We start from the raw sequence: 14,143 nt of genomic DNA, 5'->3' as shown, positions 1-14,143 counted from the left end.
ACTGGCTGTTCTTCCAAAGGATCCCAATTCAATTCCCAGCACCCACATGCCAGCTCACAACTGTCTGTAACTCCAGTTCCAGGGGATCCTACACGGTCACACAGACATACATACAGGCAAAACACCGATGCACATTAAATAAATCTTAAAAAAGAAAAAAAGGTCTCCTCTTCCCAGATATATCAAGGTTTGTGTCAAGTTGACAAGAACCAACCAGCCCAGTCACTTGTTGCTGAGCAGGGAAAAGCTGGATGCAGATACATTTAAAACCAACAGCAAATCGAGGTAGTACCCTACAAAGCAGGGGCACTGTTCTCAGCACCAAGAAGTGCCTCCAGTGAGCTGGTGATCTGAGGACACCCAACTGCATGTTGTTAGGCCAAGTTTACCTTGTGCTTATTCAGTGTTCTGTTACCGTCTCAGGTGCCAGCCCCCTTCAACGGACATGAGGTTTCCCCACTCTTCTCTCACACCAGGCACTGGTTTTAGTCACACTTAAGAGAAACTCAGGAGCTGAGCATAGTGGTACATGTCTTTAATCCTAGCACTAGGGAGGCAGAAGTAGGTGGAGCTCTGTGACTTTGAGGCCACTCTGGTCTACAGAGTGAGTTCCAGGACAGCCAGGCTACACAGAGAAACCTTGTCTCAAAACAAACAAACAAACAAACAGGAAAAAAAAGAAAGAAGAAAGAAACTCAGGCATGTGGAAGTGTGGCTCAGTGGTACAAAACATGCTTACCACACACAAAGCCATGGAATTATACCCAGCACTCCAAAAACATGTCTAGAGTGGTTAAAGTCAGTAGCATTAAGACTAAAGGGACCAGGCCAGACAGTAGTAGCACACAGTTTTAATCCCAGCACTCAGAAAGCAGAGAGAGGCAGGTGGATCTCTCTGAGTTCGAGGCCAGCCTGGTCTACAGAGCAAGTTCCAAGACAGCCAGTGCTACACAGAGAAACCCCATCTTGAAGAAAGAAAGAAAAAAAAAAAAAATAGACTCAGGAAACTGGGCATTTGGCTGCATACCTACAACCCCAGCTACTCAGAAGGTTGAGACGGGACAGTCCTGAGTTTGAGGCCAGCCTAGGCTATACAGCATGACTGTTTCTAAAAGGAAAAAAAGACTTAAAGGTAGGGAGTTGGGATCTTGTTATTTATTATTATTGGGGTTTTGTTTTCCTATATAATCAAGTGGCCCACCACTGCCACCTTCTGGGAATGTGTAGAATTGCAACTCACCAGCAAGCTTAAGACTGTACTCCTCGGCCTCATCTTTTAAAACTCCTCTCTCTCACTCCCTCTCCTCTCTCTGTCTCTCTCCTTAAGCTTCTCCCTCTCACTGTCTCTCTTCCCCTATCGTCCCTCTGTTTAAAGCAAACTGTCAAAATGACAATTAGCACTCACAATGGAAAGTACACTATTCCTGGGGTGGGTACAATTTGATAAATCTTCATGAAATAGACACCTATGCAAACACAGACACGAAACAGCACCTAGTGTGGCCCCACCTCCAGGCACTCTGTCTCCACTGCCACCTGACTAGCTTGATGACTAGCAGAATCATTCACTTTTCTGTTTCAAAACGACTTCAAAGAGTTTCTGAATGAGGGCTCCAGGGTGTCACACTGGCCCTTTCCCCATAATTGGCAGGTGTCCTGTAGAACAGGAGTGTTCCAGAACCAAGGCTCTGATAATGAATGTTTCTCAATTACCTCTGAAGCCCATCTAGATTGTAGCTTCTAGTGCATCAGGCATTGTCTCAGACAAGCAATTTAGCATAGGGATGATAAAACTTGGCATGGAAAAGGCATGGGAGCTGGAGAAGATGGCTCAGTAATTAACACTGTTTGCCCTTCCAGAGGACCCAGGTTCAATTTCTGGCACCCATACAGTACCTCACTGTCTTTAACTCTAGTTCCAGGGGATCTAAGGCCCTTTTCTGGTCTCCAGGGCACTGTACATTATGGTGAACAGACACACATGCAGGCAAAATACTTATATACATAAAATTTCTAAAAAAAAAAAAAAGCATGAATGTCCATGGCCTGGCTATGGTCTCCCAGGCTCCCAAGCCTCAGCAACACTTCTGCAGATTTCTCTGCACCAATCACACATGCAAATCCAAATGGAATCAATGTGACTCTCCCATAAAGGCAGATATGGCCTACTTCAGCCAGGAGAGTGAGAGACTCCTGCATCCTTGTGGTGCCTTCTAAGAGCAGGAGGGTGGGTTGGGCCTCTGTGCCTGAAAGGCCCTGATTCTTCTGCCTCAGCCTTTTCCTGGCCCCTGCAACCCTGTAACCCTGGGGGCAGATTATTTCCATCTGCACTGAAGCATACAAGGAGTAAGGAGGAAGACAGGTGCTGGGATCTTCACCATTTCCAGGTTAGTCCAGGCTCCCCCTCTAATTCAGAAATGAGAACAGACACTAAATTTAATCTAAGTACAAGTACAATTGTACTAGAAGATTCAGAGTTATTATGGAAAGTGTATCATCTATCCATTCAACATGTATTTACTGGGTGCCTTCTATGGCCTGGTGCAGAACTGGGCACTGAGTTGTAATTGGTGGGAAGTTAGTTTGTTTGCCACCAGTGACCCAAACTGTACCAGACCCCTCCCAAGTATAAGGAAGAAAAAGAATGTGGCCGTGTTTGGAGTGCCTTCTTCCAAATCCCACCCAATTGCCATCAAGAATGTCCTCTCTCCCTTCCTCTGTTCCTTCCAAGAGTTGCCCAGACAACATACTTCTACTTCCTTATCAACATTGTTCCCCAAACTGATGCTTCCAGCCCCACTACAGAGCCAGCACCCTTGGGATGCCTGTTAGCCTCCTCAGCTTTCTCGTGGTCGCTGTGTTATGTGGTACCAGTAACTGTAAGTGGTGGACAGGAAACACTATTTTGTGTTCAGGCCAGTGATTGACCTGCCAATTGCCTCCCTCCAAGGAGCAGCAAGAAAGTCCTTGAAGACAACTTTGGTGCCTACCTCACAATAAGTATTGAATAATATTAATGGGTTTGAACTAAATTAAGCTTGTTTCAATGAATGAAGAAACTTCCCAGCAGCAGAGGTAGGGACAACATGGCAGGGTGAGGCAAAGTGGAGGCAAAAGATAAAGGAAGCAAGAGGAGGATGAAGGGGAGGCACTGGATGCCATGGTTGTGTAAGGGGGTCTGCTGGGAGGTATCTACTTCACACTGGAGCACAGGTCAGCAGGAGTACCTGCGTGCTCACAGGGATGTCACAGAGGAGGGCCCTTCCCAGACCCAGGGATCCTTGCCACCCTCCTGCTCTTACAGGACTGTAGGGAAGGCCGCACAGGGATGAAAGCATCTGGATCTCATTCTGTGGCTGAGGGAGGTCACGCCTGCCTTCATAGGGATTCACTTACTTATTCATTCAATACTATTTGCATGATGACTGGGCAGAGCAGTCTGCAATGAACTGGCGTGCTTACAGTCTCCAACAGGCCACGTAAGACATGCTCATAAATAAGCACCAATATCATAAGACAGGGGCACTAGGTGACAGAAGGTGCAAGGGACACAGAGATAAGGGATGCTGCTGGACTTGGAACCCAGTCTTGGAGATGACAGCACATCACCAAGTTCATTACTCAGATTCACAACTAGCATAGTATCTCCATATGTTCATTCACTCACTTGCCCAACAGATGGTACTCAGGGATAAACCAGCATAAGCAACTGCATTGTTCATTAATCTCAGTGACTGCACAGAAAAGACTTGTAAAAGTGAAAATCTGAAACTCTATATTGCCAGTGAAGGCTGTCAGAACTGGCCACCGTGTTGGACCTCTCTACCTGAAAAGCTCTGATTCTTCTGCCTCAGTTGTCTCCTGACCACTTCAACTGCACCCCTGGGGCAGATTATTTTCATCTACACTGAAGCATAGTCTGTGTAAGCAGGAAGACAAGTGCTGGAATCTTCACCATTTCCAGGTTAGTCCAGGCTCCTCCACTAATTTCAGAAATTAGAATAACTGATACCTGCTAGGCATTGAGGGCCACCTTTGTCCTACCTCTAAAGGACAGAAAGAAGGAAGAGGGGAAGCAAGCTCAAGAAACTCCAAGCATAGATTGACAGGCTAAAACAGGTATCATTTCTATGAAAACTGAAGACCTGGACAGATTTAGCTGCCCACTCCCCTGACTGGGCCAGGTGGCTGCTTATGCAGAACAAGAAAGAAACCAAGTTGAGGCCAGCCTCACCCAGAATTACCAGAAGCCTCCCTGGGTCTCCCTTTTGCAGACTACATACTGTAAATGATAGTTTTTAAAAATTATTATGGCCAGGCTGTGATAGTGCATGCCTTTAATCCCAGTACTTGGTAGGTGGAGGCAGGTGGATCTCTGTGAGTTCCAGGCCAGCCTAGTCTACAAAGCGAGTTCCAGGACAGCCAGTGCTGTTTACACAGAGAAACCCTGTCTCAAAATAATAATAATAATAATAATAATAATAACAACAACAACAACAACATTATTATTATGTAATCACTGCAAAAACCTGAGTTGGGTGTGGTGGTGCACACCTATAAACAATCCCAGCCCTGAGAGAGGATGAGTAAGAGTTCCAGGCTGGCCTGGGCCAGATGGTCAGTTTTTAAAATAAATAAATAAAATAAAAACACAAACACATACAAAAATTTCCATGAGACTGTGACAGTAGCAGGACACAATTTACAAATGGCAAATCTGTTTCCACAGACACAAAATGCAAAGTAGACTGAGTTACATAACCGAAACCACAAGCATTTTAACTAATTATCTGATGGGGCCCAGTGACATCAATACGTTCAGTGTCTTTCTGATGCAAGTTAGTTGTTTTTCACACATCAAGGTCTCTGGGGTAAGGAGCAGAAAGCCAGTTTCAGCACTCAATTACATGCAGCATTTTTTTTTGTACAGTAGAGCTCTAACTCTAGAGCTGGCAGAATGGGCTAAGGCGGAGCTCCCAGCACCTCATTCTAATGAAGCTTAATTTCTGTCTGCTTTACAGATAATCTGAAAGTAATAGATAGATAATCTTTTGTTTGAGACAAGGCTAATCCTCTTGCCTTTGCCCTCCAAGTAGTGGCATGTGCCTAAGTCATACGTTTTTATCTATCCGAGATTTTAAAATAGGGATAGACAAGATGGCTCAGTAAGTAAAGACACTTGCCACCAAGCCTGAGGTGGCAAATTCAATCGCTGGGACCCACATGGTGAAAGAAGAGAACCAACACCTGCAAGTCGTCTTCTGAGCTCCATATATACACTGCGGCAAGCACACACCCACCCACATGCGTTCACACATAAACTAACTAATGTAATAAAAGCATTTTAAATAGGTTCTCACTATGCAGCCCTGGATGGCCTAGAACTCAGAGATTCACCTGCCTCTGTCCCAAGTGCTGCCATGTGCCACCACTCCCAGTTAAAAAATTAGGAAAAGAAAGAAAATACATATATAGCTGTTGACCCAAGATTTCAGTGTTAGGACTGACTGATCCTTAAGATACATTTAAGGGCATGGTGGCGCATGCCCTTAATCCCAGCACTTGGGAGGCAGAGGCAGATGGATCTCTGAGTTCAAGGCCAAGCTGTGGTGATATACCGTGTACCCCAATAAAGCTTGTCTAGGGATCAGAGGACAGAGCCAACCACTAAATTAGACATAGAGGTCAGGCAGTGATGGCACACACTTTTAATTCTATCACCCAGGAGGCAGAGATCCGTCCTAACAGAGACACATTCCTGTCACATATCCTCCCTATGGACATGTACTATATCCCCTTATAAAAAGCAAGTGCCTTCTCTCCCCATCCTCTTTCCCTTCCACCTTCGCTCAGAGGCAGCCTCTACATACTCCCACCCCCGCCAATAAACCTCTCACATGAGATTTGTTGCATGGTGTGACTTTGTGGTGTTCCTTGGGTTCAATTGCCAAGATGCCTTCCACCACTTAAATCATTACAGATGGGATGAAGAAGAGACCATTAAGAAGTCCCAAATCCAAATCAGAATAAAGAAGTCCACACCTATAGAAAGCAAATGAACTTCAAAGTGCCAAAGACAATGAGGGTGTGTTCATAGCAAACAGAGAGATGTCACTCAAAGGGAACCATGAACGTTTGTAGACCAGACTCCCATCTTACTATGTATCCCTGGCTGGGTTAGAACTCACTATATAGACCAGGCTGGCCTCAAACTCACAGAAATCCACCTGCTTCTGCTTTCAGTGTGCTGGGATTATAGGCATGCACCACCACACCCGGCCCATTGCAACAAGGAAAATCAGCTGAGGCTGAGGGTTAGTGCTAGCTCAGAGCCCTGTGTTAAGGAGGAGTCATCTATAGATGATGTTTAGGGCTGAAAAAGGAGCTCATTATAGTTCAATGTTTAGTGCACATGAAGCTCTAAGTTTAATATTCAGTATATATTCAGTTTAATATTCAGATAAGTAAAAAGATGTTTGAAAATATAAAGTTGAAATGAACTTTTAGAGAAAAGAACAAATACATGGACCATTAATAAAGGAAACAAAAAGACATACTGAAGGATACATTTCAGACAAAAAGATTATTTCAGATGTTAAGATTAGAGATGGCAGGAGGGATGGTGAGGAAAGGCACTGGCAAACACAGTTCCAGTACAATACCAAAAAAACATGCCCAGCCCTGAAATTTGACAGGATGAGTCCAAAACTGATAAAGAAAAACAAGGGTGTGATAAAAGCCAAATTCTCTTGAAGAAGGACAAAGAAGAGGACTTTCCTCAAAGGACATCAAGATTTGTATATTAAAATAACAAAGGCTATAAATAACTAACCAGCACAACAGTGAGCAAGCCACTAATGTATGGAGTAGAGATTCTATCACCAGGGTAGGGATCTCTATCTAGGGAACGTGACAACTTACAGCAAGCCACCAGTAGATGAATAGCGATCCCACCAGCAGACTCTAGTGGATGTAATACACTGACTTATGGTGAGGACACCAAAGATCAGTGGAAAGAGGTCCAAGTTGCTCAATGATGGAACGGAGGTATGAGAAGCAATAGTCACAAGGGGAAGATTAATTTTTATTTTATTTTATTGTGGTGTTGGGGATTGAATCCAGGGTCAAGTACATACTAAGCAAGTACTCTACCACTGAACCCCATCTTCAAACCCAAGTATTAAGTTTTATTATATTAGATTAAGGATTTCTGCTCATTGAAAGATGCCATAAGCAAAAGATAAGCCAAGAATAAGGAAATATTTGCAATATATACAATGAAAAAGGATTACATGAAAAATTTTCAAAGGTGGAGAGCTACTGTGCAGCCATGGCTATATCACCCAAGTTCTGCAATGGAAATTCCAGTCCATACATTGGAATGCCACTCAGGTAGTTCCATGTATCAACCATGCTGAACCTCAAAACATGTTGGGTGAGGGAAGTATTATAGAATATGTGTAATATAATTCTAATCACTGAAGGGTCAAATGCAGAAAAGCCAAACCATGTATGTTGTTTTAAAAGACACAGAGAAGTAGAATTGGGCAGTGGGATGGCTCTGTAGATAAAGGTGCTTCTCATACAAGCCTCATGACCTAAAGGTGGAAAGAGAGAACTGATTCCACAGACTTGTCATTTGACCTCTGCATGCTGTGACACAAGCACCCCCACAATCATACACACATACAACAATAATAAATGCAATAATGTCAGAAGTGATACATGTGTAAAGAAAATAAGTAATCAAAAATGTTCTACAGGAGTTATCTGGGGGAGGGGTGGTGGGAAAGGGGTGATGTGACTGGGAAGGGGCATCTTGTGTACACCTTGGTATATCAGTAATATAACATTTTACTTCCCATATTGACCTTGGAAGCATGGATGTCCATTTTACTTTTTATTTTTTTTGGTTCTTAGAGAAGGGGTCTTTCTATGTAGGCCAAGCTGGCTTTAACTCAGGATCTTCTTGCTTCAGATTCCCAAATGTATTGTAATAATATATTAAACATATTCCATGAAGGAAAAGCATGTACATATATCTTTGAGATAGTTTCTCTATATGATCTAAAATTTACTATACAGCCTTGGCCGGCCTCAAGCTTGTAGCCATCCTCCTGCCTTTGCCCCCTGAGTTCTAGGACTACAAAAGTATGCCACCCTTTCACACATCTTTTGAATGTTATGAGGAACATTATAGGCCAACAGGAAAAAAAAAAATCAACGGATTTACAATGCTCCCTTCTGCTCTGATACACAAGTATCAGGGTGACATAAGGGAAGGATTCAGCCAAGCTTAGAAGCACAATTTATGGAGTGACAAATGTGTGAGTTACTACAAAAAGCCACATAACATCACAACACTCCTCTTTCATTCACAAGCAAAAATCAGATGCACTGAAAGCTGGATTTCATGTAAGCCCAAAACATTCCACACCAAACTGAATGAAAAAAGGAAATAAAAAAAAGGAAAGGAACATGACTGTTCCTGGTATGGTGGAGGAGAAAGTTTGTTATAGACAGGTGGGAGAGCACAGCCAGGGGCAGAGACATTTGTGAGAGTCCAGAGTAGACATTACCAGACTGAGTTGTCCCATGGGGGTGGGGGGAGTAAACCAGATGCAGGAGCTAGGAGGCCCAAAGGTACAAAAAAGAGTGGGTAACCAAAATGGTCAGATTATATAGGGAAGAGCAGCCCAGCTCCCTGGGCTGAGGAGTGTGTGGGGTGTGGTGGTATGCCAGCCAGGAGGGCTCTGTAACAGGCAGGGACTGAGGGAAGGCAGGAAGAACATAGCAGCAAGGTCTACTTTGATACGTTAAAGAGGCACGTCAGCCATTTGTCTCAGATTTGAAACCTAACACAAATGATTAAGAGGTTTGTTGTATAAATGACCTTACATTGTAAAGGCCTACGATGGCTTCTAAAGTATATCTGAAAAGCAGAATTTTTTTTACACACATATTTACTTTGATTCAGAACAGATACCTGTTTCCAGTCACTGCTTGTAAACAGAATTCTTTTGCAAAGTACTACAAACGTTTACTTGTGCAGGCCCTGAACCTTGCATGGGCAGCACAATAGAGCCAACCCCATTGGCAGAGGTGTGGGCAAGCCAGCGCCAATACTGTGAGCACAGAAGAGCTGTCCCATTATTCACCTGTTATGTGGTGGCATGGGCAGGAGAGAGATGTCCCTGTCCTCTCCTTCCCATACCCCCCATCAACCCGAGGCAGGTGGGAGAGCTGGTCCTGAGGTCATAGAGCAGGAGAGCTAGCCCTGCCCCTCATCTGCTCCCAGCATTCAGGACAATGGCCCCTACTCTGGACAGTACAGTAGGGCTGGCTCTGCTGATGTAGGTGTGGGAGAGCTGACCCTAAGGGCATGAAGGCAGGAGAACTGCCCCACCCCTCACTTATCACTGCAAGGGCTGAACATGCCAGGGCAATGCAGGAGAGCTCACCCTGGTGGTGAGGACAAGGGAGAGCTGACAGGCTGAACAACCCTGTCGCTACCAGGCCCAGAACCAGGGTTATAGGTTGGCCCACCCCATTGTCCACCCCATCTGTAACTGCTGGAGTATGTGAAGGGACCGGTCCTGCACACCCAAAGCTCCAGGATCTCCACAGCACAGGGCACCAGCAGGATAGCCAAGAGGAGTTCCAGTGAGGGTCCAGCATCAATAGTGTAGCAGAAACCAGAGGCCTCTAACCAACCAATGAATCTTTGCAGTGAACATTTACAAGTAAAGATATATGGACAAAAGGGTTTACTGCATTTACTCACTATGTCAAAGCTTCCATGACGAGATTTTTTTTTTTCCTTTTTTTCTTTTCTTTTTTTCTCTTAAATTTTATTAGGGGGCTGGAGAGATGGCTCAGAGGTTAAGAACACTGACTGCTGTTCCAGAGGTCCTGAGTTCAATTCCCAGCAACCACATGGTGGCTCAAAACCATCTGTAATGAGATCTGGTGCCCTCTTCTGACCTGTAATCATAAATGCTGTATGCAAAATAAATAAATGAATCTAAAAAAAAAAAATTTATTGGGGAGGGGGACTGCAAGGGCAGAGGGCGGATACACAGGACAGGACATGAATAGGATCAAGATGCATGATGTGAAAGACACAAAGAATAATTAAAAAGAAAGTTAAAAAAAACCAGAAACAAATGCTCACCTGTGCTTTACCATCTTTTGGTCATGGCAAAAATGACTAAAAAATCTTGCATAGAACAAGTGCATGACAGCATGCTCTTTTCCTCCGATGTACAAATCCACGGGCATCCAGAAGTCTGCCAGTGCTGGGCTGAAAGGACTAGGAGAAAAATAAATGGGCATCTAAAAACCTTATCTGCCACACTGCATAAACTAGACTACTGTAATCTGCATATGCCTTGAAAAGAATTAATGTCAGAAAAAACAGTGGCTTTCTTTTAATAAGAGAAAAACATATACAATAAGTGAGAAAAGAACCAGTGTTGACTGGATCTACGAGTCATCCACTTACCTCTATGCATGGCTTGTGGCACATGCACATTCACACACACAATAAATAAATGTAATAAAGATGTAATTTTTGAGCCGGTAGTAAAGATGGTGGTGCACACCTTTAATCCCAGTACTCAGAGGCAGAGGCAGTCGGATCTCTGAGTTCAAGGCCAGCCTGGTCTACACAGTGAGTTCCAGGACAGCCAGCGCTATTCAGAGAAACCCTGTCTCAAAAAACCAAAAAACAAAACCAACCCAACAAACAAACAAACAAAAAAAACCAAACCAGTAATTTTTGTAATAAAACAAGAACAAAAGAAAAAGATACCGGCAACAAGACATCTCCAAGGGATGCTTATGTGAATAGTTAGCTTTAATTTTTATTATGACTAGACAATAGAAATTTTAATTCTCACCAATAGAGGGCAATAGTAGCATTTATAATAGAAAGCATGGTAGTAAATGCTCATTCTAAAACAGAAATTCAGTCTTATTTTTAAAAGTGCTTTGAAATGGGCAGCAAGAGTTCAAATACGGTTTACTGAAGGAATGAAACTAATATGGGGCCTGTCAAAATATTCCAGTCACTTCCTCATCTACTACTTCTTGACCAACAGGGTTTTACCAAAGGTCAAGCTTCTTCCTACTCCTAACGTACACAGAGAGGAAGGACTCTCCAGGTCTTCTATTTGCTGGCTGCTGCCTTGGGAACATTGTGGCTGGGAACAGACCTCTCTGTTCCCAAGGCAACCCTTTGTTAAGTCAACCAAGGGAACTGTTGGGAATCTCCACTCTGGTCTCACTCCTCCCATTCCAGACCCCACCCCTCAGAAAGCCTGCCAAGGGTCAGCTCCTCCCTGGGGGATGCTCGAGACCATGACTACAGGGTATTTAAGACCCGGTCGCCAGCCCTGCCATGTGATTTCTCTCCTGCCTTTCCAAGAGTCATCTGAGAATTGCTTTGCTCTGTTTATTAAATCTGGTCTTATTAATTTGGTTTGATTTGGCTTATTTCACTGGTTTACTGCATTGGCAATAACCAGAGATCCAATACTTATCAGGAACTTTTGCTTTGGAGGGTCTGTGATCCCTGGTTTCAAAATTTCAGAGTTTTCTCCCCAGTGCCGCAAAGTATTTTCCCCTAGTGTGCTCTTGGCTGGCCAGTTCTGAGACTGGACAGAGACTGCAGGTGGCAGGTCAGCACAGGGCACTTTTGCAGTTACTACTGTGCCAGCATCTCATAAAATTAAAAATAAGAAAAAAGCAAAACAAAGCCACCCAAATCACCAAACAAACAAACAAATAAACCTCCAATTACAATGGTTTCTTAAAGAAATTCAACACTGCTGGGCATAGACCTTTAACCCCAAAACTTGGAAAACAGAGGCAGGCTGATCTCCAAATTCAAGACCAGCCTGGTCTACATGCTAAGTTCCAGGACATTCAAGGCTACACAGTGAAGTCCTGTCTCAAATTAAAAAAATTAAAAGTAAGTAAATAAATTCAACTTGCTGTTTCACACAATAGTAAAGCCAAAGTTAAGTTTGGTATTTATCTAACAAACAAGTTTGGGATAAATGAGGATAAGTGTTCAGTTTACGTTCTACCTAGGACACCTCTCTGCTGAATCTAGGCACAGCATGCCAGGAGAGGTGTGAATCCCTGTGCTGTTCACAGAGGAGCCATGCAGGGCTCAGGACAGCTGGGAAGCAGCCAAGAAAGGCAAAGCCTCCTTCACACTCCTCTATGGCTCACACAGAGCTGCTCTGAAGTTCCCGGTCTCCTTGTATCCTTCCACTTACTCAGGATCCCACTCCTTTCTGAAATGAACACAAATCATGGAGCCATAACTCTGCTATTCAGAATGTGGCTTGAGCATTTGTTTAAACAGAAATATGCCACTCTGCTGCTAGTCTAGGATAGGGAGTACTTTCTTTGCCTATTTTCAACATAAGATGCCATTCCGTAGAACAAGATCCCCTGAATTTACACCACCCTGCCTCAACCTCCGGTACTGGAACTACAGGCATGTACCACCACGCCCAGAATGGAAGCCTTTCATATGTGGACAATACAGTTCCAGGACATTTCTACCATGCTCAAGAGCAACCTGTCAAGGTTTTCCTGGTTCTGGAACAGTTTCGGTTAGCTCTCATTCCAGCTCTGCTTGGTTACTTACTGCTCTTTTTTTTTTGTTTCTGCCTCGTCAAAGAAACAAACAGAGCTGAAAAATCAAACAGCACTTGAAAGTATATTATGAAAAAGAGTAGTCTTAGTCTCAGTTCTCCCTGAACCCCAGGCCTGAAACTTGGCACTTTTTAATTTAAAGTCAGGGTCTCACTCTGTACTAGATAGAGGCCTGGAACTCACTATGTAGAACAAATGACCTTGAACTCATACATACCCATCTGTCTCTGACTCCTGAGTACTGGGATTAAAGATATCTGTAGAATATTCCTTTACACTGTATGAATATATGTTACTGCGATTGGTGTAGCTGGAGTTATCTCCAGGCCTGCAGCCACTCAGACCCAAATAAACGCCCAGATGCTTATATTATTTAAACTGTTTGGCCTAATGGCTCAGGCTTCTTGCTATTTAGTTCTTATATCTTAAATTAACCCATTTCTATAAATCTATACCTTGCCACGTGGCTTGTGGCTTACTGGTACTTTACATCATACTTCTCAAGGCATCTCCTGACTCAGCCTTCCACTTCTCAGAATTTTCCTCTCTCTTTGTCCTGCCTATACTTACTGCCTGGCTACTGGCCAATCAGTGTTTTATTTATTAACCAATCAAAGCAACACACTCATAGCATACAGATACTCACAGAAGATTGGTTTAATAAAGAAGTTGGCTGGCCAATAGCTGAACAGGGTAAGGTTAGGTGGGAGAGCCAAACTGAGAATGCTGGGAGGAAGAAGGGAAGAGTGAGAGGAGTCACCAGTAGACACAGAGAGAAGCAAGGTGGGCATACTGAGAAAAGGTACCAACCCATGTAGCAAAGCATAGGTAAGAGATACAAGTTAACATTAATGTAAGAGTTAGCTAATAGCTGGGTGGCAGTGGCACACACCCTTTTATCCCAGCACTCGGGAGGCAGAGCCAGGTGGATCTCTGTGAGTTCAAGGCCAGCCTGGTCTACAGAGTGAGATCCAGGACAGGCACCAAAACTACATGAAATCTTGTCTCAGAAAAAAAAAAAAAAGTTAGCTAGTACTAAGCCTGAGCTATTGGCCGAGCATTTCCAATTAATATAAGCCTTGGTGTGGTTATTTGGGAGCTTCTGGTGGGACAGAAACTTCCTCCTACAGACATCACCATATCTGGCCAATCTAGTCACTTTTTTTTTTTTTTTTTTTTGACAAAGGGTTTTGTGAAGCCCTGGTTGGCTCTGAATTCTTGGTTTTCTTGTTCCTGCCTCCTGACTTCTGGGATTATACACATGTGCCAACACTTTTGGGTTCTACTTTTACTTTAATTATTTAAAAATGTTTGTATTTGTTATTGATTTCTAATTCAGGAGATTTATTGATCTTGTATGGTAAGAGTCTAAGCTGTTTAGCTCTCCTCAATACTTTGCCCTGTCTTCCTGCAGTCCATGACCAGGCATCCCTCCAGTCCCATAAGTGCAGGTTGTTCACATCTTCTTCCT

At 43.6% G+C, this 14,143-nt stretch overlaps 1 protein-coding gene across 5 annotated transcripts in view; it reads right to left on the bottom strand.

The window, feature by feature from the left end:
* Positions 1–14,143, bottom strand: part of Lars2 (leucyl-tRNA synthetase 2, mitochondrial) — a 107,929-nt gene that overhangs the window by 18,312 nt on the left and 75,474 nt on the right. For 4 of the 5 annotated variants that reach the window (XM_028890485.2, XM_028890487.2, XM_037208075.1 and 1 more), the window contains one exon: positions 10,175–10,312. The exons of the other annotated variant lie outside the window; for it this stretch is intronic. In XM_028890485.2, the coding sequence (XP_028746318.1) occupies positions 10,175–10,312 (138 nt within the window). The remainder of the gene's footprint in view (positions 1–10,174; positions 10,313–14,143) is intronic. 5 annotated transcript variants of the gene reach the window in all.

The sequence above is a fragment of the Peromyscus leucopus genome, chromosome 7 (assembly GCF_004664715.2).
Source record: "Peromyscus leucopus breed LL Stock chromosome 7, UCI_PerLeu_2.1, whole genome shotgun sequence".
Classification (NCBI taxonomy): Eukaryota; Metazoa; Chordata; class Mammalia; order Rodentia; family Cricetidae; genus Peromyscus; species Peromyscus leucopus.
Note: the sequence above shows the minus strand (reverse complement) of the source record. Positions and strands in the feature narration are given on the sequence as shown.